This window comes from Equus caballus, chromosome 14, assembly GCF_041296265.1.
Source record: "Equus caballus isolate H_3958 breed thoroughbred chromosome 14, TB-T2T, whole genome shotgun sequence".
Lineage (NCBI taxonomy): Eukaryota > Metazoa > Chordata > Mammalia > Perissodactyla > Equidae > Equus > Equus caballus.
In genome coordinates this window covers 28167301-28191907 of record NC_091697.1, presented here as the reverse complement: position 1 = coordinate 28191907, position 24607 = coordinate 28167301, and the positions used below count along the sequence as shown (strand labels likewise).

The 24607-nt window shown below is 50.9% G+C and overlaps 1 protein-coding gene across 3 annotated transcripts in view; it reads left to right on the top strand.

The window, feature by feature from the left end:
* WWC1 (WW and C2 domain containing 1) overlaps window positions 1-24607 on the top strand; it is a 156690-nt gene that overhangs the window by 96338 nt on the left and 35745 nt on the right. For all 3 annotated transcript variants that reach the window (XM_001500197.6, XM_070232928.1, XM_070232927.1), the window contains exons 6-15: window positions 2934-3063; window positions 4500-4646; window positions 5860-5933; window positions 9523-9765; window positions 16994-17083; window positions 17789-18324; window positions 21452-21560; window positions 21992-22072; window positions 22676-22762; window positions 24023-24215. In XM_001500197.6, coding sequence (XP_001500247.3) covers window positions 2934-3063; window positions 4500-4646; window positions 5860-5933; window positions 9523-9765; window positions 16994-17083; window positions 17789-18324; window positions 21452-21560; window positions 21992-22072; window positions 22676-22762; window positions 24023-24215 — 1690 coding nt within the window. The remainder of the gene's footprint in view (window positions 1-2933; window positions 3064-4499; window positions 4647-5859; window positions 5934-9522; window positions 9766-16993; window positions 17084-17788; window positions 18325-21451; window positions 21561-21991; window positions 22073-22675; window positions 22763-24022; window positions 24216-24607) is intronic.

Here is a 24607-nt window from a genome sequence, read left to right as displayed (position 1 = left end):
AGTCACCTCACTTCATTGTCTTTCCTCCCTTAAGAGAAGTTTTTGTTCTGCCCCACTTTATAGATGAGGGCACAGGCGAGGTTGAAAATATACCCAAGGCCATCCAGCTAGTAAGCATCAGACGTGGGACTGGAACCTAGGACTACTGGGTTTTGATGCTCATGTCCTAATACCACCCTTCCTGACGTCATCCTGGATAACCCCTTCTCCGTACCCAGAAAACAAAGTCCCTTTCCATCTCCCTTGGGATCCTTTTCAGAGGCCATTGGGAAGATGATCCAGTCGCTTCTCCTTCCTAGCCTCCTCTTTTTGCAGAACATGGGGGAAGGTGAAGCTCATCCATTTGCTTGGAATTTGGGCCTGTCAGCTACCTTGAGCCCTTGAGTGTGGGAAAGAGTTGAGGGTTGGCGTATCCCCGTGGGAGGAGGGCCATGCAGCATCTTTCTGCATGTCCCCAGAGCTGCCCTGCCCAGGTGAGAGTTGTCTGGACAAGATCAAGAGGAGTTGGCTGCTGTCACAGCCTTTGCCCTGCTTCCCTGTGGCTGTCCTCTCGCTCCCAGGGGTGTGACTCTCTGAGGCGCTGGGAGAAAGGACAGCTACATAATTTGGAAATCCTAAAACACATTCGTGCCCCCACACCCTCTCCTCCCCACAACCACACAACTTTTCTTTCCCTTAAATAAAAAGGATTCATTCACCGAGTACATAATGGTGACCGTTTGTCCCCCCCCCCCCCACCTGCCCCTCGCCAATCCCAAGATTGTTCCCTCTTAGGGCTACTGTCTGGAGCCAAATTCCAGAGCCTGGGTTGCTAAGGCCCCTGAGAGAAATCAGGTAGAGGCTGTCTGAGGACCCCGAGGCCCAGCAGACAAACCGCTTCTGTCTCATCCTGCTGAAGATTCAAAGCCATCCTCACCCTGCTGGCAGAGGACGGCTGGGCACCGCCCCCCCAGAATCCCCAGCCCCCAGACATGGTCGGGCAAAGAGCATGTCCCCTGTACCCCCCCATTCGGGGCAGGGCCACCTCCAGTTTGGATACTCGCTCCGGGGGATCCCCGTTTCCACGGAGCATCTTCGGCAGGCCTCTGCTGGGGAAGGCTCCCTTTAGACTAATTTTCAAACTCAATCTGAGACCAGTCTTCGCTGACCTGGCAGGCTTGCCCAGGCCCACATCCTCGAAAGGAATAGACAGGCTATTTTTAGTGGGGAGACACAAATGGGGCTTTGTTTTCTCTCCACAAGGGCTGAAATAACGGAAAAGAAGGGGGAGGGCCGCACCGAGACCGCGTTCCCTCCCTCCCGCCTTCTCAGAGGCGCAGACGATGATTCCAGGATGAAAACCTGCTCCGTCAGTGATTCCCCACTCAGGTTATTTTTAGCCCAGGACGGTTTGGCTTCTCGCAGGAAAACCGAGAGGAATGCCTGTGAGCAGTTTCTCGTCCTGAAATAATGGGTTTGCGGTGTTCCCTCGGACGGTAGAACTTCCTCTTCTCCACCAGGGACTGAAATCGCAGGCCTAGCCTTTGGCCACAGCGCGAAGCAGTTCAAATTCATCTCTGCCCTCTGAGTGTTGTCCACACCACAGCCCTCCTCCCCAGGGGGTTGGGACCCCCGCCATCTCCCCCCCATCACACTAAACCTGTATGTAGGACCTGGATAAGCCGATAAACTCTCTGGGCTAGAAGTATTTTAATCCCTTACATTGGTACCGTACTTCCTACTTAACACCTGATTTTCCATCCTTTATCCCATTTGACATTCATAACAGCTCCATGAACGTGGGCCGGGCAGATGACATTATCCAGGCTTTTTTAGAGGAGGAAACTAAGGCTCCTTGTGGTTGAGGGCTGTGCCCAAGTCACACTACTGAGCAGTCAGGCTGGGAGTTTTTCATACTAACTTTCCTTCATCGTGTCCGTAACTCAACAAGTGTTTATTAAAGGCAGTGGTTCTCAACCCTGGGCAGGGGGTGACTGCTCCTCTCCCCCAAGGGACATTAGTGAAAGTATGGAGATGTTTTTTGATTGTCACATCTCGGGATCAAGATGCTACTAAACATCCTACAATACCCAGGACAGCCCCCCACAACAAAGAATGATTCGGCCCCAAATGTCGAGAGAGCTGAGGTTGAGAGACCCCCCCCCCCAGGTTAAAGGACTGTTCTATGCTTGATACTAAAACTACTCAAATATCTTCAACCCTGCCCTTGTCCCCAAGCCTGTCAGAGACAAGTCAAGGATACTGCCACGTAAACTATTAATTATATCACAACTAGTGAGTGCAGCGTCACAGCTATGCACAATGCATTATGGGGCCACCTGGCCCAGCCTTGGGGACCCAGGGAGGTAATCAGGGAAAGCTTCCTGTAAGAGTTGACACTTAGAGGACCCTTCACTTCAAGAGTGGTTGCCTCAGGGGCCGGCTCCGTGGTCAAGTGGTTAAGTTTGTGCACTCCGCTGCAGTGGCCCAGGGTTCGGGTCCTGGGCGCGGACATGGCACCGCTCGTCAGGCCACGTTGAGGCAGCGTCCCATATCCCACAACTAGAAGGACGTGCAACTAAGATATACAACTGTGTACGGCGGGGTTTGGGGAGATAAAAGCAGAAAAAAAAAAAAAGATTGGCAACAGTTGTGAGCCCGGTGCCAATCTTTGGGGGGGGAAAAAAAGGGAAATTGGCAACAGTTGTTAGCCCAGGTGCCAATCTTTAAAAAAAAAAAGAGTGGTTGCTTCTGCCACCCCACTCTATGGGACATTGGCAGTTTAACAGGGACCTTCTGTGCCTTATCGCACAGGCAGGACTGGGCAGGGAGGGTGTGCAGGACAGAGAGGAGACTTGTGGGACTTGAAGCACCATGCTCTGTGCTTTTTCCTCTGTGGAAACCTCGTCCCTCGCCCTGTCTTTGTCTGACCTTTTCCAATGACTGTCTCCTAGAATCGATAAGAAAATGTCTGATGCTCAGGGCAGCTACAAACTGGATGAAGCTCAGGCTGTCTTGAGAGAAACAAAAGCCATCAAAAAGGCCATCACCTGTGGAGAAAAGGAGAAGCAAGATCTCATTAAGGTATGAGAGTTCCCAGTGACACGAGCCCCATCTGGATTTCTTGAGCTCCTTTCTGTGCCAGGACCCATGCGGGCTATTTCCACATGCTGCACGGGTCACCGAGTTCTCATCACTAGTATTCTTGGGCTTTCAGTCTCATTTTATAGAGGAGGAAATGGAGGCTCAGAAGCGTTAAGTGACTTGCCTAAGGTCACACAGCGAGTATAAATAGTAGAGTTGGAAGGAACAGGAGCCATCTGCTCTGGTGCAGAGGCCCTGTCCTTACCACTACCTCTAGCCACCTGGCTGACTTTTCAAAGAACTAAATGGAGGGAGGTGGTTTCGACATGGCCAACCTTGACATCGAAGCGTAGTATATTTATAAGCATTAGCATTTCACTGCATGTTCTGACTCTGTGCTGGGAACCGAGCAAATGATAACAGATACGATTTAATGTGCCAGGCGGTTGTGCCAAGTGCTTTGCATGCACCATGCCTCCCTTATCCCCTACATCAGCCCTAGTTTATCCCCATTATACAGAGAAAGACTACAACTCAGAGAGTAAGTGGTAGAGCCGGGATTCAAACCCATGAATGCCCGACTCAGAGGCCCATTCTCTTAACCCCTGTACGTCCCACCTCTCCTCACAGGAACTACCCTGACCTCCAAGATATTGTCTCGTTGTTCCCATTGGCAGATTAGGATCTGAGGCTCAGAGAGGCTGTAAATGACTTGGTGAAGGAAGCTTTACGTTCTGTGACAAACAGTCATTTCGAAGCTCCTTTGCAGGACAGCAGCCCAGTGAAAACATTCAGACGAGGCACAAGTAGACAGTGAGGCATGTTCCTGACTTGATTGGCTGTTAACAGGGCCAGGACTCAAGTCGGATAGACCAGAACCAAATCCTGGCTCTGTCAGTTGCCAGCTTCTCATGTAACAGGTCTCTCCCCCCTGGATAAAATGGAGATAATTGTAGGTCATTCCTCATAGGATGGTCGTCAGGATTAAATAAGATCATGGTAAAGCTGACAGTTATTGAGTACTGGCTGTACTCAAAGTTTACCCTGCTCATCTCATTTAATCAACATGATAGACCTGTGAGATAGGACCTACAATTATTCGCATTTTGCAGGAGAGGAAATGAGGCACAGAGAGGTTAATGAACTAGCTTCGATCACACATCTAGGAAGTAGCAGAGCAGGGGCTCCAGCTCAGGCAGTGTGGCTCCAGAGCCGGAGTTCACACTGATCTCTCTCATGCAGAGGGCCCAGCTCAGTGCCTGGCACCAGGTAAGTAGCTACTCGCTGCTAGCTCTTTACAAGAGAAGTAGGATGTCTGAGGTGAGCAGGGGTTCCCCCTAAACTACAGAAGGTGGAGGGAAAGGCACGTGGAGTGTGACAGATCCAGAGCTCCCTCCCGGGAAGGTGTGTCACTAACCCTGCCCTCCCCCCTTCAGAGCCTTGCCATGCTGAAGGATGGCTTCCGCACCGACAGAGGGTCCCACTCAGACCTGTGGTCTAGCAGCAGCTCCTTGGAGAGTTCGAGTTTCCCGCTGTCGAAACAGTACCTGGACGTGAGCTCCCAGACGGACATCTCGGGAGGTGTGAGTAGGCAGGGTGTGCTCCTGGGCTGCTGTGATGGGCGGCCACCCTCTCCTTACTCACCTGAGGAGCTGGCTGCTGGCTCTCTCTGGGGCTGGCTGCTGACTCAGCCTTCTGGAGCTCCGTTCTCTAGCACATCTCCTGGCCCCAGGACGACAGGAGATGATGGTGTGGAAGAAAAGCCAACAGGGACTCCATGTTCTGCCTGTTGCCTGGCCACGTGCTGGCATCTCTAGATGTGGTGCAGAAAGCATTTTTGAAGGACCTAGTATCTTTTTCAGGTTTCTTTCATACTATTTTATAGTCCATTCTGTTTTCCTTTCACCAGCTGGAAAGCAGAAGATAGTTTCCCTCTGTTCATCCCAAAACAATGTGTGCAACTTTCAGCCAGCTGCTTGACTCCAGTTCAAAAGCTCAGCAATGAGTGGTGCAGGTGCTGTCCAGACGTGGCTCGTGAAAGTGTCAGAGCAGGATTGACCACAGCACTCTAACTTTTGGAGAGCTTTTGTTCTTCTAGAGCAGGTGACATTGAACAAACCTGCCACAGCCGCTCTGGCTAAATGCTATTCCTGTCGGATTTCTGTAGCTGTGTTCCCACTTGTGAAGAGAAGCTATATCCACAGCTGATTGGCTGAGCCCTGTAGCTTCTGGCCTCTCTTGACAGACTGCCACGGCAAACGGGGCTGCCCTCTCCTTCCCCACACCACCCGTGTGTCCAGCTACAAGCCACCTGTGGGCCGAAGTGTTTGTGAAGGAACTGTGTGCCTCCAAGTTCTAGGGCCTTCTCCTTGCTCACTCAGTGTTTCACTCCTGACTGCAGCCTCCCTAAATTTTTGGTTGACCCCCCTCCCAAGCACCCACAGAATGGCCTTCTGGTGTATTGGCTGTCCCTGTTTCTTCTTGACCAACCCTCCTCCATGTTTCTGTGGCTTGAATGGGCTCTAAGTTATTTGAGGCTGTGAGATGATTTTCTGGGCCCTTGGCTTCTCTTCTAGAAGTGATAGATGTCCAGGTTTGGGGCTCTTCCCATGGCCTGAAGGAAGGAAAGTGTTTCGCCTAACTAGTTTCCCGACAATCCACACAGCCAGCTCAGTAATTGGGGGCTATGATTAGCTACATCCCACGCAAGCTGTCAGGTCTCTCGTGAGCTCTTAAAACCCTACCCAGTGCCAGCCACAATAGCTGTGTAATTCCCGACTTTTCTCTTTCTCCCAGTGCGGCACCAGCAGCAACAATCAGTTGGCAGAGAAGGTCAGATTGCGCCTTCGATACGAAGAAGCTAAGAGAAGGTAATTAGAAGCTGGGGGTTGGGGCTGGGATGGTGCTAACAATAATAATTACTATTGTAGAGTGTCTGTGCCTGGCTTTTTATACACCTCATCATTTTTAATCTTCACAAAGATTAGGAAGATAAGGATTTTAATCTTCTTATTTTAATCTTCTCTGAAACTTAGAGAGGAAATAACTGGCCCAGGGACACAGAGCAAGATAAAGAGTAGAATGAGGCTTTGAACCCAGATCTGTTTAACCTTAAAGCCTAGTTAAAGTTATCTTTCCACTTGCCGGCCTCAGTTTCTATAATCAAGCTTTTCCACTGATCCTCTGAGTAGTTTGATTTGAAGGAGCACAACTGGGGTTTTAGCAACAGGATGAAAAGCTATGAATATTACCCATTTCAGTGTCTCCTCCCAATTGGGAGCAAGCTGTGCTTTTCAGCAGTATAGACCCCAGTGACTTTAGATGTTCTGTGGCTTCACTGAATCCTAAGCAAGTTGGGTTCCACTGCCACAAATAAAAATAATAATCAAAGCTGACATTCTTATAGCATCTGTTACTGACCAGACATTGTACTAAAACATTTGTATGGGCATCTCATCTCCCGTTTAATTTTAACCACAACCTGTAACATAGCTTATATCATATTATCTACATGGAAGAGAAGAGAAGGGTAAGATCTAAAATGTTTCATGGCTTTCTGAGGTGGTAGAGTTAGAATTTGAACCCTGGATGATCTGGCTCCTAGTCTATGATCTTTCTATACGCTGAACCAGCCTTACAAAGAAAGAACTTACAGGGTATGATGGTGAATGAAGCCAGACGTATTACATGCATTCCTCCTTAGGCTACATGGCCTGGCCCGTGGACATTCTAAGTCAGGCCAGGTAGACTGCAGCACTGCCCAGCCCTGCCCCTCTGCCAGCTCTGTGTAAGGAGCAGAACCCTTTGCAGCAATGAAAGAAATCCTATAGAAACTAGAAGAAGAAAAAAAGGGAATTCGTTGGCTTATTGAACTCGAAAGTCCTGGAGTATCTAGCTTTAGGTACAGCTGGATCCAGGGATTCAAATGATGCTTCATAGACTCACTCTCTCTCCTTTTCTCCACACTGTTTGCCTTTGTGTGGACAGACTTTCCTGTCAAAGTGGAAAAATGACGCCCAGCAGTTCTAGGCTTACATCCTACCGAGTTAGCAGCCCCAGCAGAAAGAAGACCTACCTTTCCCAACAGTTTTACCAAGTTTTGGGTTTGAGACTCACTGGCTTTTCTGTGAATCAGTCATTGTTGCAGGGTGGAAGGAATTAGAATTCTCAGAAGATCCAGGCATGTGTCATGTGCCCAACTCTGAGAAAGGGGATTGAGGTCGGCTTTGTGGGAACCAAGTGACTTGAAAGTATGGGGGGAGTGATTTCCCAAAGAAAACTTGGAATATCGTTAACAAAAGGAGAAATTGGATACCCATCAGGTGAAGTAAAAACACGTCCTGTGCACCATTTCAGCTCCCCCTAGAGGTCCAGCGAAACAGCAGGACTTCTGCATTTGCATAGCCGCTTCTTGTCCCCTTTGAAGGGGACTACTCTGAACCATGGTTCTAGTCCAGCCTGTAGTAATGCCTATCTTACATGATCAGTTCTGGAGAGACTAAAGGATGCAAATCTTCCATCTTGGGTTGAGCCATTAAACTTCTGATCACAGAGCTTCCTCGCTCATTTGCCTTTATCCAGCTTCGTGCCTCCCCCCTTCACCCAAAGGTAGTTTAGCAGCCTGCTGAAAAGGAAAGCAGAGGCTGCAGGACTTGAAGGAAGGAGGGCAGGTGGCTATAGCGCAGGGTCTGGTCATTGGATGCCAAGTTTTGTCACATGTGCATTTCTGGGAGTGAGTAGTAGTTTTCATCAGATTCTCCAAAGGATGTATGGCCCAAAGTTTAAGAAGCACTGCATAGGGAAAGCACATCCAAGAAAGGATCAGTCACCCCTTCAATGTCACATGTGCAGTGGAGCCCCTGCCAGACCTGGCCATACCACCCTATCCTCAGAGCAGCTGGAAAACAGCAGCTGTGAAGTTATCGCAAAGCCAGTCTTGATGGATTGCTGCAATGTGAATTTGGAATTTAAATTAATTAGCTCTGAGAATCCCTGCTGAGACATCTGGCTAGGGGACGAGCAAACCTAGATGTGTTTCTCCGTATGGAATTTTCACTACACAGCACGGAGATCTTGTCTCCAATAGCGTTTTACTCAAATAAGAGTTTGGCCACATTGTTTGCAGATAAGATTGACTGAGAGTCCAGAGGCCTGGCTCTCAATAAGTACTGGCCGTGTTTATGGCTTTCAATCTTAGGTGAGCCATGTCCTTTCTGGATACTTGTCCAGCAGGGTTCCCCACCAGGTCTTATCCACCTGTTAGGGATGGGGTGCAGCTGGGGTGTGATGGCTGAAAGACTGTGCAGAGGCTAAATCCTAAAGGATCACCTCATGACTGCTTTTAGATATTTATAGTAATAATCTTGATTATACAGTGAGTCTTATTTTGGCCCAAAGATAATCATATCTAATATCTATACAGCACTTTGCAATATATGAAGAACTCTTAAGGATATGTTTTCATTTGGTCCTCATAACCCACCTTGCAGATACCATATTGTCCCGACCTTACAGATGAGGATACTGAGTCAAAGAAGTTAAGGATAGGGCTCCCAACTCCTTCCTTTAACATTAGTAAGTGCCTGCAGTGTACCAGACATTGTGCTAGAAAATCACGATACCCAAATGATTTCTTAAGAAATGGTGCCTTCTGTCGAGAAGGCCAGAGCCAAGACTCCAGCTCAAGACCTCTGACTCCAAATCACACGATGCCTCCACCACTCTCTGAACCGGGAACACATGGTTAGCAATTGTAGTATTTGCTGTTGTTGTAATGGGTCCACAACTGCCATTGGTTGAGCATCTCTTATGTGCCAGCTACTCTGAATATATTATTGCTCATTTTCACAACAATTCTGAAGGATGGAGGATTGCTTTCTTATCCACAAGCTCTGGGAGTTTGCCCAATGTTATATAATAACTAATAGCTAATAAGTGGTCAAACCAGGTAATGACAACTATGGCAGCAAAAACATTTATTGCATGTTTACTCTGTACCAGATACTGTGCTTTGAGAGTTTATGGATTATGTCATAAAACCTTCAACCACAACCCCATGAGGAAGGAGCTGTTATTATTCTGCTCAGAGACATGGAGCGACTTGCCCAAGGTCGCACAGCCAGTGGTGAGAGGCTATTGCCTGGTGATAAATCCACCTCTCTTCCAAGCCATCAGGCTTAGTATCCCTCAGGGCAAGTATGTTGCCTTGTTATGCCTCCACCCCATCCATCCCTACAGATCCTATTCCTTGTGGACACCTGGTAGGCACCACATGTGTTTGTTAGATAAATTTATGTTCCTTGAGATGACATGCTGATCAAAACGAAGACAGTAACTGTCAGAGGTTGCTCTGAGGATGTCATGGCTCCTTGTGACTCATGACCTTCGAAGTGCAGTCTGTTAGCCTGCTTCTGCAATGACAGTGGACACCCCAGTCATGCTCACCTTCTCGGCCTGCAGGATCGCCAACCTGAAGATCCAGCTGGCCAAGCTTGACAGTGAGGCCTGGCCTGGAGTGCTAGACTCGGAGAGGGACCGGCTGATCCTCATCAATGAGAAGGAGGAGCTGTTGAAGGAGATGCGCTTCATCAGCCCCCGAAAGTGGACCCAGGGGGAAGTGGAGCAGTTGGAGATGGCCCGGAAGCGGCTGGAGAAGGACCTGCAGGCAGCCCGGGACACCCAGAGCAAGGCACTTACAGAGAGGTAGGGCTGGGCTGGGGACCCTTCCCTCACTGCCGGTCTATCCTCCAGCCCCCAGCAGGAGAAGGGGCAAGGGGGACGATCTGGGACACCTGGGCTCTACCCTGAGACACTCCCCCCCTACCCACCCCCCCCTCCGCCTAGGTTTGAGATCTGGGAACTTTCCAAAGTAACAAATCAGGGGACATGATTCACCATCCAACTCACTACTTTACCCTGGGAATTGCGTGGCCAAAAAGTCTGCTGAGGTGCAGGTTTTCAGACATTATCTTCTGACTAAGGTGAGGCACCTAACTCGCTGTAATTTAGAGCAGTTTTCCAACTTTGTGACAGTGACTCCCATTATACAGAAGTTTCACAAAATAGTGTGCACTCTTTCTAAGTGTGATGGCCCTCTGATATTTTTTCTCTTATATTGCATTTCTTTTCATGCTGGTCATGACCCGCTAAATTGATTTTGCCACATGCTAAGGAGTTGCAATTTGCAGTTTGAAAAAACTGGTTTAGATGAGGGTTGCAAACTGAGATGGGCATATGGGCCGAGCAGGTGGTATAAATGCTAGAAGCCCACCTGGCGATGGACCGTGGCAAACTGGAGTGCACGGATACCACTTGTCTAAAGTGGGTGCTGTCTCCTGCCTCCATCCAGCAAGTGAGAGTGCAGGCCCCAGGCTGCCAGAGGTCCTCATATTTCAAGAAAAGAGTTGTTTGAATTTTTAAATATTAGCAACTAACTCAGAAAGTTTTTGTAATACTGTGAGGACTAAATCAGCTTCGTCTGTGGGTTGATTTAACCTGAAAGTCACCGGTTTACATTTTCTGGTTTAGACCTTATAGGAGACTGTTTCCTTCGGTGTCCCACCAACCTCCACATCCACATTGCACAGAGCAACCTCGTGTTCAAAGTGGGTCCTGCAGTCCCCGTTCACTCATTCTTTCATTCCATCCATCAGCCCATCATTTATTCATTCGTTCAAGAAACATTTTGTTGCACATATCCTCTGTGCAAGGCAATTAAGAGGATTTAGAAGTTAATCAGTCATGATCCTTGCCTTGATGCCCTTAAAATCTAGTCTAGGGGCTGGCTCGGTGGCACAGTGGTTAAGTTGGCATGCTCTGCTTTGGCAGCTCGGGGTTCACTGGTTCGGATCCCGGCGAGGACCTGTACCCTGCTCATCAAGCCACACTGTGGTAGGCATCCCACATATAAAATAGAGGATGATGGGCACGGATGTTGGCTCAGGGCCAATCTTCCTCAGCAAAATGAGGAGGAGTGGCAGGGAATATTAGGTCAGAGCTAATCTTCCTCAAAAAATAAATAAATAAAAATCTATTCTAGTTATTTTCACTTTTTTTGGCCGAAAACTTTATTGAGCAAGTTCCCTACCCTTAAGGAGGTTAGAATTGAAGACAGTGACTTTCAAACGTGTGTATGTATGTGTTTGGGTTTTAGGGGCACAGATGAGCAAAGGAATTCCTCTTTCCAGTGAAATGAGAGGCAGAAGCCCCATTTGTAAAGCAGGGAAACTTGCCTGTGCCCCAGGGGAAGCAGGCCAGGAGTCCTTTATAGCAGGGAATGTATAGGTGCCTGGATGTGCTCTGTGTCACCCCATGATGGGTCCTAAGTTACCTTCAGGGAGCCTTCTGAGTTCTAAGGCACCCAGCTTGCAATCCCATCTTAGCAACTGAGTTAGCGCATTTACACACGGCAGGGTGCCAGATGGATCAAGGTGACCAGCCTCTGCCTGGCCTCTTGTAAGCACATCAGAGTCCATTAACTGGTTAACGGTGGGGAATCTCTCCCCACCCACCCATTTATCAGAATGGCTACCAGGGACCTGTTGCTTTCCTCCTCATCATCTTCCCCTGAGAGGGATGGCTGGTTAGCACTGACCCACCACCAGGCAGGTGGGAAGAGGAGGAGAAGGAGGGGGCGTCAATAATTGTTGGTTGGTGGCCGTTCCAAATACCTGCTAGAAATCTCCTTTTAGCACCAAGACTCTCTGTCCTGCTTTCCCTGGGGCTGTGCACTTTGGGGACAAAGCCTGTGTATACATGCTCTTGTGCCTTTAGTGTTAGTTGAAAGAATAAATGGGTAGCTGGCCTGGGCAGGCCCTTACCAGGCCCCTGCATGCATCTCCTGGTCTATACCAGTCCTCTGGGTTCCTCACTTGTTCCCAGGCCCTACTGCTGCCACTGGGAAGGCTTTAACTGGTCATCATGCTCACAGCCAGCAGCTGAAGAGGATAGATTCATGTTAGGTTAGAAGAGATACCTTTCCCACCACTGACCTTGAGCAAGTCATTGACCAGTATGGACTTCAGTTGCCTAATAGGGAAAAAACAGGATAATTACATTGAATACCTATGTAGTCTGAAGGCAGGTGGTTGGACCAGATTGTGAATTGAGGCTCTTCCCTGCTATAATAATTTTGGTGTCTTGAAACTAGGATTGGATGTTCTGTTAGAGACCCCTACATTACATGCAAAAGGTACCATTATGTACCAGACCCTGTAACCTATATCTTCTCATTGAAACCTCCCAGCAGCCCTGAGGTTACTCTCCATTTTCTAGATGAGGAAACTGAGGCACACTCAACATCACCGGGCGGCAGAGCTGGGATTAGACCCGAGGCCTGCTGGCTCTGAAGCCCATTCTTGCTTTAGGCTGCTGCCCACTTAGAAGGTCTTTGATTATTGCCTCAGCCCCATCTTTCAAAGCTCTGCTTGCTGGCCTGGAAGAGTGCATCCACATGGCCAGTCCAGGGAAGGCAGAATCTCCCCTCTGCAGCAGCTGCTGAGCAGGTGGCTCAGGTCCCGAGGGAAAGGGTCCTCTGGGGGACATGCAGAGGGAAGCCAGGGGGCCTGTGGGCAGAGGAGGAGAGCGCCTCAAGAAGGACAGGGACAGTACTGATGGCTGTGAGCCTCCTGCAGGAGAGAGAGGAGGAATCTGGCTCAGCATCTTGGTGTCCACAGCTGTTTGCTTCCGGCCCCCTGTTTGTGTTCATCCCTCTGACTCTCTTGTCCTCTCTCTCGGTCTCTTTCTGTTTCTCCTTCTCCTCTCTCTTTCTTATCTCTCTTACAAAATGGGAGGTTATGCTTCTCACCTCCACACAACAGCCTCCATTCGAGGTGCCTTTGAGAAGGACAGGAATAGAGGCATCCACGAAAGGCAGACCGCAAGGCCTGCCAAATCCCAGTCACGAATCAGTCAGCATCACAGACATCCCGACACCCCTCGTCCTACCTCCTGCTTCCCCTTCCCTTCCCATGGGCCCGCCCCACCCCTTCCACGAGCTACTGTACAGTCACGCAGGGTGGCTCTTAAAGCGTGGACTCCCTGGCTCACCGCAGGGACACATTCCCCAGGCCTGAGATGCAGCCCAGGCTCTTGCATTTTTAACCAACATCCCAGGTGCTGAGCTACAGCCTGTGGGGGTTCCAACCCCACCTTCTGGATCCTCCGCCTGCTTCCACGCTTGGTGTGTTCTTGGCCCTCCAGCATGTGCCAGGCCTCACACACTAATGCCATGTGGCCTGCTAAGCCCAGCGCCTCTGGGAGGAGGCCTCGGCACCTGCATGTTGCCGCCGGCGTTTACACCTGTGTGCTCCGGAAGTCAAGGCCGCCCTATTCTCAGTCCCCTCAGCATCCTGTTGGGACTCCACTGGGGACCTGTACTTACTCCAGACCACACCTCTATGGTTTTCTCCCAGAGAAGAGGAAAATGAAGGTAGAAATGGTGAGCCCCAGCTGCTCCTTGACCCCAGACGTCACACCCTTCAGGCCTTTGCTCTTTTGGAGGGTCAAGAGATTCCACAGTCAGTCCTGTCCATTCCGTTGAGAGTCAAAGATTTTGTTCATTACAGGCTCCATCTGCCGGCCCGTTGCCTGCCCCACAGGCTCAAGGCAGGACTCCAGAAGCACAGTGCCAGGGATTCAACTGGCCAAGAACCATGCTGAGGCCGCTCTGCCCGCTGCTCTGGTTGTCTTTTCTGTAATTTCACAAGTCCAGTTGCCCAGTAACAGGCCCGCCCATCCCTCACTGCTTTTCAGTGTCTGGAACCAGCTCTGGTCTTCACTGCAGGGCCTGTGGTGGAGGCCTGTGCGTGTTGGCGGAAGGGTGGCATGCTTAGGTTATTCCACGGAAAGGAACTCTTTCTCTCAGGCACCAGGCTGGGTTGGCTGTGCTCTGGGAGCAACGGGTCAGTCAGTCCCCCTCCAACAGGGCAGCATAAGGGGTTAAGAGGCTGACGGGGGCACCTCTGTCCACGAGAGATTTAACGTTCAGGTCTTTCAGCAGAACAAACTTTGCCTCCCCCAGCGGTCACTTATTGAGCCTCTCGGTGTGGTGGGCACCGCGCTGGGTGCCAGGAGATCGAGTCACAGCCTCTGCCGCAATCCGCAGTCAGTGCAGCAGCTCATAAACCTTAGTGTGCCTAAAAGTCACCTAGGATACTTAATGAAGAGGCAGGTTCTGGGCCTTGTCCCCAGACTCTCTGATTCAGTAGATTGAAGTAGGACCCAGGAACGCGTGTGTAATAAGCACTCCTTCCTTTCTGACACGGGAGGTCTGTGGGCCACACACCGAGAACCACTAACCTAGTGGATACATGAGAGCCTCCCGAGTCATCAGTCTTGATGGGGCCCCTTCCCTGTCAGATCTGGGGACCTTGGAGTGGCCCACTCCAGGGGCCAGCAAACTCCCTGGAGCCCACCCAGCTGCCCTCCATGGGGGATTTCAGGAGAGGCTGGGGGCTGAGAGAACCCAGCTGTTTCTTTGGAATACAAGGGTTTTGCCTCCAGGGACGTAGTAACTGAATTGGGCTTTAGTGTCAGACGTACCTGGGGGCAGACCTTTGCTCCCAGGTCCCATGACACTCCGTCACACCTACCTAGGTCTTCTCCAGGCTCTGGTCCCAGTCTCTCCAGCTCCTTTGCTGGGAGTTGCCAGTCCATTCAGCCTTGGAATGCTGTATATACTCAGCTTCGTCCTGGGCCCTCCCTTGTTTTCCTTCCATATTTTACCCTAAGATGGTGCATTTGTTATGGCTGCCAAACCGAAGTAACAAAAACTGGGTGACTTAACAGAAATCTATTTCCTCACAGTCCTGGAAGCCCAAGATCAAGGGGTGGGCAGGTGGTTTCTTCTGAGTCCTCTCTCCTTGGCTTGTGGATGGCCGTCTTCTCCCTGTTCCTTCGCATGGTCTTCCCTCTGTGTGTGTCTGTGTCTTAATCTCCTTGTCTTATAAGGACACAGTCACATTGGATTAGGGCCCACCCATATGACCTCATTTTACCTTAATTACTTCTTTAAAGGCCCTATCTCCAAATACAGTTTCATTCTGAGCTACTGAGGGTTGGGACTTCACCGTGAGTTTTGCGGGGGCACAATTCAGGCCATAACAGATGGCAATCTCTTTCACCGTGATGCATGTGGTGGTGATCCCCCACCCTTACACAGCCACCTGCTCGGCGTTCATAGCCACACATCCGGAAGGAATCTCTGCTTTTCCCCTGGGTTGCTCCGCGTACCACCTTCTTGTCTCAACAGAAGCCATCTCCAGATCCGTTCAGCTGCTCAAGGCAGTAACCTCCGGGTCTTCCTCATTTTCTCCCTTGGCCTCGCCCCTCATCTAGCCTGTACACTTTCCTCTGTCTCCTTCAGCATCACCCGAGTGATGCCATCTCAGTTACACCATCACAGCCCCCCTAACTCTTCTCCCTGCCTTCAGTCCACGGCCTCCTACCCATTTTCTTTTTCTTTTCTTTTTTTTTCTTTGGAGGAAGATTAGCCCTGAGCTTACTCCTACCGATCCTCCTCTTTTGGCTCAGGAAGACTGGCCCTGAGCTAACATCCATGCCCATCTTCCTCTACTTTATATGTGGGATTCCTACCACAGCATGGCTTTTGCCAAGCGGTACCATGTCCACACCCAGGATCCGAACCGGCGAACCCCAGGCCGCTGAGAAGCAGAACGTGGGAACTTAACTGCTGCGCCACCGTGTTGGCCCCTGCCCATGTTCCTCACAGCAGCCATGGTGGCCTTAAAATGACAGGGGTTTCTGTTGAAATTCCCTGTTTGGAATCTCCTTTCCCCTGCACTTTTCCTGGCCAACTCCTGTTCATCCTTCACGTCAACTTAAATTTCTCTACTAGTCAGGGGAAGCTGTGTGGCTTAACACAACAGAAGTTTATTTCTTGCCCACAAAGCATCTGGTGGGTATTCCTGGCTGATAGGCAGGCTTCTGTGTGGTTGGTCATTCAGGGACCCCAGGCTCTTCCCATCTTGTGGCACCTCCCCTTTTAGGCCGTAAGTGTCCTCCAAGGGATGATGGAGAAGACATACCCACTTCTCTTAGCCACTTCAGCCTGATGACCATCACTTCTCTCACCTCCTTTTGGCCAGAACCTGGTCATGTGCCCCACCCAGCTGCAAGGGAGGCTGGGATGGGGGTCCAGCTGTGGGCCCCGGGGGCAGAGGAGGGCACAGATCCAGGTGAGCACCAGCAGGCTCAGCCACAGGTCATTTGCTTAAAGAGGTTCACCTGCCAGTCTAAATGGAGTCTCTTACATTCTTTTCTGCTATTCTGTACTTTTTCTTCATGGACCTTGTCCTGTGTGTTAATTAGATATTAGATATTTGAGTAGTTTCTTAGTATCTGTCCTTCCCCACCCTCCGCAGTAGAATGTAAGCTCCATGAGAGCAGAAACAAGTTGTCTTTTGCTCACAGCTTTCTCCCCAGTGCCAACTACGGGGTCTGGTGTGAGGTGGGAACTCAGTAAATATTAGTGGATGGATGGATGGGAGGAAGGAAGGAAAGTAGGAAGGAAAGGGAGAAGGAAGGAGGGTTGGTTGGGTGGAATTGTAATTCTGCCACTAATTCTCTAGCTTTAGGTAAATTATTTAACTCTAAGACCCTCAATTTCCTCATATGTGAAGTGGTGAAAACCATGCTTCCTGGGTAGGGCCGTTGTACACATGAATGAAGGCAGTGTCCTAAGTTTCCTAGCACAGTGCCTGGTATATCATGGGTAATGAATATAGCAATTATTATACGATTATATGTGGAGGCCATAGCTCCCCAAACATCCTAGTAAAATGCTTCCAGAAACTTCTTGTGTGTGCGTGTGTGTCTGTATGTCTTTACGAGTACATGCCTGTGATTCCTCTTTCGGGAGACAGAGTCTGGATCCCTCGGGGCTCCCTCCTCATGCCTCCTCTCCCTTCAGGTTAAAGTTCAACAGTAAGAGGAACCAGCTGGTGAGAGAACTAGAGGAAGCCACCCGGCAGCTCGCAGCCCTGCACTCACAGCTGAAAAGGTGAGTGGGGCGGCGAGTGCCTTCCTTGGGCGGCCAGATGCAGGCACCCCGTGGGGGCCCGGCCCAGGCCCTGCCCTCCACATGTCCTCTGTGGCTTGAGTGTGCACACTTAGAAGCACAGCAGGTGGCTGGTTAGTCTAGCAGACTTGGGCTGGGCCCCACGTGGCCGGGGGCAGGGTCCTTCCCATCTCCAGACCACAGCCTCCTCAGTCCTTCTGACAACACCAAGCAGAAGGTGCTCGTGTGTCTTATTCGGGTCTCTCATACCTGCCAACCCACTTCCACAAAACAGAGACAGTAGGCCTTAGGGCCTACTATATAATAGACTTATATTAAAGTATAAAAAGTGAGTTGATTTGAAGAAACATATGAAGTATTATTTTGGGCTGGATTCGAATAGGGAAAAATATCATGAAAATGGAATGCAGCCAATGGAGGTTTGGGAAACAGACACAGAAGAAAATGTGAGCTTCTAAAGCAGCTGACTTAGGTTCGAATCCCAGCTCTGCCACCTTCTGATTGTGTGGCCTTCTCGGGGTGTCCTCTTTAGTGAAATGGGGGTGCTTGATCTTCCCTGGAGACTGTCAGGAGGGTCCTATGAGACAATGTATTTTCAGTGCCCAGGGTGCTTTTCAGAGCCAGGCAGGAAGTTCAGGTGCCCCACCATCTCTGAGTCCTCACCCTCCATTCTCTCCCTACCTCCAGCCTCTCGAGCAGCATGCAATCCCTGTCCTCGGGCAGCAGCCCTGGATCCCTCACATCCAGCCGGGGCTCCCTGGCTGCCTCCAGCCTGGACTCCTCCACCTCGGCCAGCTTCACTGACCTCTACTATGACCCCTTCGAGCAGCTGGACTCGGAGCTACAGAGCAAGGTGGAGTTCCTGCTCCTGGAGGGGGCCACGGGCTTCCGGCCCTCGGGCTGCATCACCACCATCCATGAGGATGAGGTGGCCAAGACCCAGAAGGCAGAAGGGGGCAGCCGCCTGCAGGCCCTGCGCTCCCTGTCTGGCACCCCAAAGTCCATGACTTCCCTGTCCCCCCGCTCCTCCCTCTCCTCCCCATCCCCGCCCTGCTCCCCTCTCATCGCTGACCCCCTCCTGGCTGGAGATGCCTTCCTGAGTGCCCTGGAGTTTGAAGACCCGGAGCTGAGTGCCACTCTTTGTGGACTGAGCCTTGGCAGCAGCACCCGGGAGAGGTGCCGGCTGGAGGAACCCGGAACCGAGGGCAAGCAGCCGGGCCAAGGTAGATAGCATCCCATCCGGGCGTGAGATGGAGGGAGGAGGGTGGGCTGGGCTCAGGCCTGAGTGCAGGCCCCAGTGATAATTATGGTCAGTGTCTGCTGACTGCTTCCTGTGTGCCAGGGCTTTACGTGGTATATTGATACATTTATTCATTCAGTAGATATTTTATGTATTTACAGTGTTCCAGGTCCTGGGCTAAGAGTTTTCCCATGGGGGATTCATTCATTCAACAGATATTTATTATGTACCTACTGAAACTAAATGCCAGGTCCTGTGCTAATGGATGTACATGGATTCATTCATCCAACAGATATGCCATGTGCTAGGCATAGGATTAGTCACAAGGATACAGTGCTGGGGACAGACAGGATCCCTGTTCTGATGAAGCGTGCCTGTAATGAAGGCGCAGACATAACTGTACAACCAGAGCAATCAAAGCACTAGGAAAAAATAAGACAGGGCATGTGATGGAGCCTTTCAGGTTGGGGTGGGGCTGCGGTTCAGACTAGGTTGTGAAGGAAAGTGACATTTGAATGGAGGCTTGAACAGTGAGAAGGAGCCAGCCTTGGGAAAAGCAAGAGCCAGAGGTAGGGGGTCCCCAACAAGGCCGGAGAGTCAGGCTGAGTCCGGGGCATGTGGGCCTAGGGGGCTGCAGGAAGGAGTTTGGATTTTTTCCTAATTGCATTGGGGACCGATCTGACTGTTTGAGGCCAGGGAATATGATCTGGCTCCCATTCCACATGGGGTCAGAAAGAACATTCTGGTGTGGTTTGGGCTTCAAGTTGGAATCTTCAAAATAGAAGATGATGCTGATGATGACAGCTAAGATTTATTAAGAGAAAAATTCTTTAGCAGCAACCACATACTAAATTATAATAGTTAATATTTATTGGGATACGTTATGTGGTGGGCAGTGTGCTTTATATGGTGAAACAGTTTACTTCTCCTATCCCCATTTTCACAGATGAGGAAACAGGGTTCAGAGAGGTGATGTCACTTGCCCTAGGTCCCCCAGCCATCAAGTGGGGAGGCAGGAATTGGAATCCAGGTTTTTCTGACCCCAGAACCCAACCCCTTTATCGTCTTCCAATCTCACTCCTCTTAGGATGTGAGGTAGCTCTGTGTGTTTATTCCTGACACACTCCTGGTGCTCGCCGGCCCCACCATGCCTACCTGGGGTGAAGGTCAGACCTGAGCAGGGTGACCCATTATTTCACCTGGGGCTCCTGGGCTTTCCTGGCTATGATTTATTGAGTGCAGGTGTGCAAGATACGGGCACTGTTATGCATAGTTACTCATTTAAGCCTCAACAACTCTCTGCGGTGGGTACCATTTTTCATCTTACCACAGAACTGAGGCACAGCAAGGTTAAATGACTTGTCCAAGGTCAGTGTCACAGCTGTGAAGTGGTAGGGTCAGGAGTGGCGCCAGGACCGTCTGCCCAGAGCCCACACCAAGACATGTGCCAACTCCATCTACAAAGGGCTCCTGCTCCTGACTCCCTGTGAGGCCAGCTAGAAGAAGCTGGACCCATCTCAGCCTTAAGCCTCCAGAATGGGCAGGAGGGCCGTCACCTTGCCCAGAATTAGCCGTTCGTGTATAAGGGCCAGTGGGAGCAAGGGGGGAAGACAAGATTTTCCGGTTAATTAAAGACTCTGCTGGGTGAGTGCCAGCCATTTCCTTGGAAGAGGAGCCGAGAGATCCCTGGGGCTCCCTCATCAGGAAGGGTGTCTTGCTGAGTGCTCTCAAACAAAAATAAAAACAGGCTTCCTCCTACAGCAGGTGGCAAACTTCAGAAAATTGTTCCCTGGAGAGGAGGGGCTTCAGGTGGGACCTCTAACGAGGCTCCAGAAGCATTCCCGATGCTCCCTGTCTAAGGGCAGCGATAAGCTGAGTCAGGGATGTTGGGGAGTGATGCCCCTCCCCCCTCCCACAGCATCCTTGGGGTGTGTGGGCCCAAGACCGCACGTGTCTCAGGATGGTGTTTCCTTCCTGTCATCTCCAGAAGCCGTCCCTGCGGTCAGCGCTGCTGGGCTGAGCCCAGACACTAAGCAGGTTATGCGATTAGTGCTGCTGTTCGGTCAGCAGACAGATTAATCTCCTTAAGTGGTTTAGTGGAGGGTGGGTCTGAAGCGGGAGGTCTCCTCAGGCCGCAGCAGATGTGGGATGCAGGCTGGGGACGCTGCACCCAGATGGCTACTTGGCTTCTCCCAGGCACGCTGTCACCATGCCTCTCCCCAGCCTGCCCCACCCCAGTCTCTTCTCCAGGTTGCCCCCAGTGCCTGGCTTACAGGGGACGCTTAGAAGGGCTGACTGTGAGGTGAAGGACCTGAATCTGGCCTTCCCTGGTGCGCTGAGGTCAGGAACTGTCCTGTTCCTCGTGGTAGCTCTGAACCTGGCACACCATTTGTGCTCGTGACTTGGGGAAGAAAGGAACGTGCAGCCTGTGCCAGATGCCCGGTCTCAGCTCTGGGTCGGAGACTCCTGAGGGTCTCCACTGAGGGCAGGGAAGATAAGGAGCTGAGTTAGGAGTGGAATGGGATAGACAGAGGAATGGGAGTGCCGGGCTTACATCCTTCACTTTTTCTTCCCCTTGCCCCTCCCGAGGGTTTAGGGGCTGTCATTTTGCTCCAGGTATGTAAGGATCCCTCTAGAAGGCGTCCCATAGTGATGGGAATGATAGTCGCAGTCAGAATAGTGGTACTGAATTTTCTAGAGCAATTCTGCCACACCAATCTCTGTGTTAAGGACTTCTCCGTAATGTTGTCTTGGGTCCTCCCAACAGCCCTGCAAGGTAGGGATTATTATCCCCCTTTTGCAGATGATGATCTGAGGCATAGAGAGGTTGAATCAGTGTCCCAGTATCATGAAGCAGTGAGTGGTGGAGCTGAGGTTTGAACCTAGGCAGTTTGGCTCCAGAGTCTGGGATGTTAAACAGAGAATCATATGCTACCCTTTCCTTGACCTCAGAGCAAGGCAGGACCTTGCTGTCAAGTTCAGGGATGGTTGGAATTTGGCGAGACTGTCGTGGGACAGAGGGTGGGTCAGAAGTGTGCTGCATTGCAAAGACGGTATCCTGGTTCTGAACTACGCCTTGCCATCCTTCCTTTCTCCCCCTCTTTCTCCAGCTGTGAATTCGGCCCCAGGGTGCACCCTGAAAGTGGCCTGTGTCTCCGCTGCTGTGTCGGATGAATCCGTGGCCGGGGACAGTGGTGTGTATGAGGCTTCTGTGCAGAGGTGGGTCCCTGAGTCTTGGCTGTCTGGGAACTCTGAATATTCAGAGCCCCGGCCCCCTCAGGTGTGTGGGAGGGGCCCACAGGAGGGCATGCCCGAGTGCCCCCACCTTCCCCCTGCGGTCCTGTTTGGGGCGGTGGTGAAGACGCAGACAGTGTGGCTCCTTATGGGGCTGGAGGCACTTCAGATTCCATGATTGCCGTTAAGGGGCGTACAGCTAGGGGAGCCAATAGTGGAGAAAGAGCACCCGTTCAAGAGAGGGACTCGGGGCACTCGTGGGAAGGAATGGTCAGGGAGGCTGAGCAGACCCAAACTTTCCTCGTTGAGGATCCATCCACACCCTCCCAGAGAGAACCCTGTTTCTGGAAAGTGACTTTGGTCCCAGGTCCCTGTGGGGAAGCCTGACCCTCTTTCTTTCTCATGTTGCCTTTCAGACTGGGTGCTTCAGAAGCTGCTGCTTTCGACAGTGACGAATCAGAAGCAGTGGGTGCAACCCGGGTTCAGATTGCCCTGAAGTAAGTGACAGGGAGGGCGAGGAAAGAGGGGAGTGGTCCGTGCAGGGTCTCTTCCTTGTCAGCAGCATCTTGCCAGCATTTACCTTCACAGCTGCCGGGGGAAGAGGGCAGAGTTCGCGGGACTTGCTGTCAACTGTAGGCTCCTAACTAAAGGAGACGGCTTTTTCCCTGCCTCTTAGCTCCCTGTTCTTCAAAAGAGAAAATGAGGTTTGGAAGACCTTGTAACTTGCCCTGACTCACCGAGCTGGCTGGCAGCAGAGCCAGCCCGGGACCGAGACCTCCTGCCTCTCGGTCTCTTTGCTCATTGCCGCTGTGGTTTTTGTCTTACCATTCCATCAAGTTTTCACCCCTCTGGACCAAAGCTAACCCCCAGGTGCTGCAGCCCAGAGTCGTTGTTTCCTCTTGATGGGAGCTGGGCTCAATATTTTTTCAGTAGAAATTCATTGTTGACTAAATACCAGGAAATTTCACACAAACTTCTGGCTTCTCTTTAAAAACTCTCATACACACACAGTCCCCGGAGCAGCCAGCAGCCATGTCTGTGATATTGAGAGAGAGAGATGTGTTACTAATAGGTGCTCCATATGCCCCTTTTCATTTCAGGTACGACGAGAAGAATAAGCAATTTGCAATATTAATTATCCAGCTGAGTAATCTTTCTGCTCTCTTGCTGCAGCAAGACCAGAAAGTGTGAGTATGGGGCTGACAGGGTGTATATTATCCTCTCACCTCACCCTCTGCGGCCGTCCCTGGGGACACTTTCCTGCCCTGTCCACCTCAACAATGGGCCCTTAAACCCACTGGGGATTTAATGCATGTGACCATGACAGGAAGTGTCAGTACTATAAACGTGGGTACAGACGTGATGGCAAGCACACTAACTATAAAGAGAACCATCCTAGACAGCGTCAATTCCTTCACAAATATGTCCTGAGCACCTTCCATGTGCCAGCACTAAGAACGGGGTGGTGAGCAGATCCCTGCCCTTGTGAACTTGAAGCCTCATGAAGAAGAAAGGCGTAGCCCTTTTTATCTGCTCTAAGCCCAAGTATTCCATGCAGAGAGAAACGGTCTGCCATTCCCAGGAGCCCATGCCTGTCACTCGGCTTCTGCTGGAAGGGTGAGATGGGTGTTACCTTACAGCTGATAACAGCAAATACCTGCACTGCCTGCCTGCCAGCTCTTCCCACTGCAGACCAGGCTTAGGTTTCACTGCACTCATGTGCCTCTGTGTTTCTCCTTCTCTTTTAACTAGACCATAGGCCTTGAGGGCGGCAACAGGAGCTTGTACTTCTGTGGTCTGCACCCAGCCAGCATCTGGGGGTGTGACGTGTGGGAGCAAGGAAGCCAGGAAAGCAGGCAAAACAGAAGGACAACAAGATTGGACCCTGGGGTCATTTTCAGTCTCTTGCCTTTAGAAACAGCGCCAGGATGAATAACTTCCTCTGTATCCCATTAGTGCTCGTATACCAATGCACGCTGCTTTCTGGGGTATCTGGGGGACAGTGCCTACAGGTGAGCTGTCTGGGTCAAAGGTAAATGCATCTATGATTTTATTAGGATCATCACATTCCCTTCCACAGAGGCTGTAGCATTTTGCCTTCCTACCAGCAGTTGAATGAGGGAGGATTCCTCAGTGTTAACAAGCAGCCTCATGGGTCCTTCTGCACACAGAAGTTTGCACACATTGGCCTCAGGCTACACATGCCATGAGGTTCTAAGAATTTGGAGGATTCTGGAGAAGGAAGAGCGATGTGTTGTCCTTAGGAGCCTTTTCTGCATCCCTCACAAATTCTCGTGTGACGCCTTGAGAAATTACAAACTCTTGTCTACTGTTGTTTTCTTGCAGATTTGCAGCAGCTGCAAAAACCAGCAGCAGCCGCTTAGCCCAGCACATCAGCCCCAGATCTGGGCTGACCCAGGCTCTCCTGAATTTCTGTCTCCCTCTAGGAACATTCGCGTGGCTATCCTTCCCTGCTCTGAAAGCACCACCTGCCTGTTCCGGACCCGGCCCCTGGACGCCTCAGACGCCCTCGTGTTCAACGAGGTGTTCTGGGTGTCCATGTCCTATCCAGCCCTTCACCAGAAGACCTTAAGAGTCGACGTCTGTACCACCGACAGGAGCCACCTGGAGGAGTGCCTGGTGAGGGCTGTGTCTGTCTGTTTGTCCAGCCTGTCCTACTGGGGATTGATCCACTCTGCACTTCAGGGAGAAGGAAGGCTTGGGGAAAACAGGTTGTAGTGTCAGTCAACCTCATCTTGGGTTCTAGGCAGGGCCTCTTCCTCTAGGTGAATAGCATTCTCAGACTTAGTGATGGAGACTGGGGAAGCTCCTTTCACAGGGGGAAGAGTAATAGACCTGAAAGTGCCTTTTAAACTGCCAGCACCTGGAAAATGCTAGCCACGTTCCACAGCTTTACCGTATGGTATTGGAGCTTGGACAAAAAGCACAGAATAGTAAGAACAAATAGACAAGGGCTCAAATCCCACCTTTACCACTTGCTGTATAGCTGGGTGACCTTGGGCACATTACTT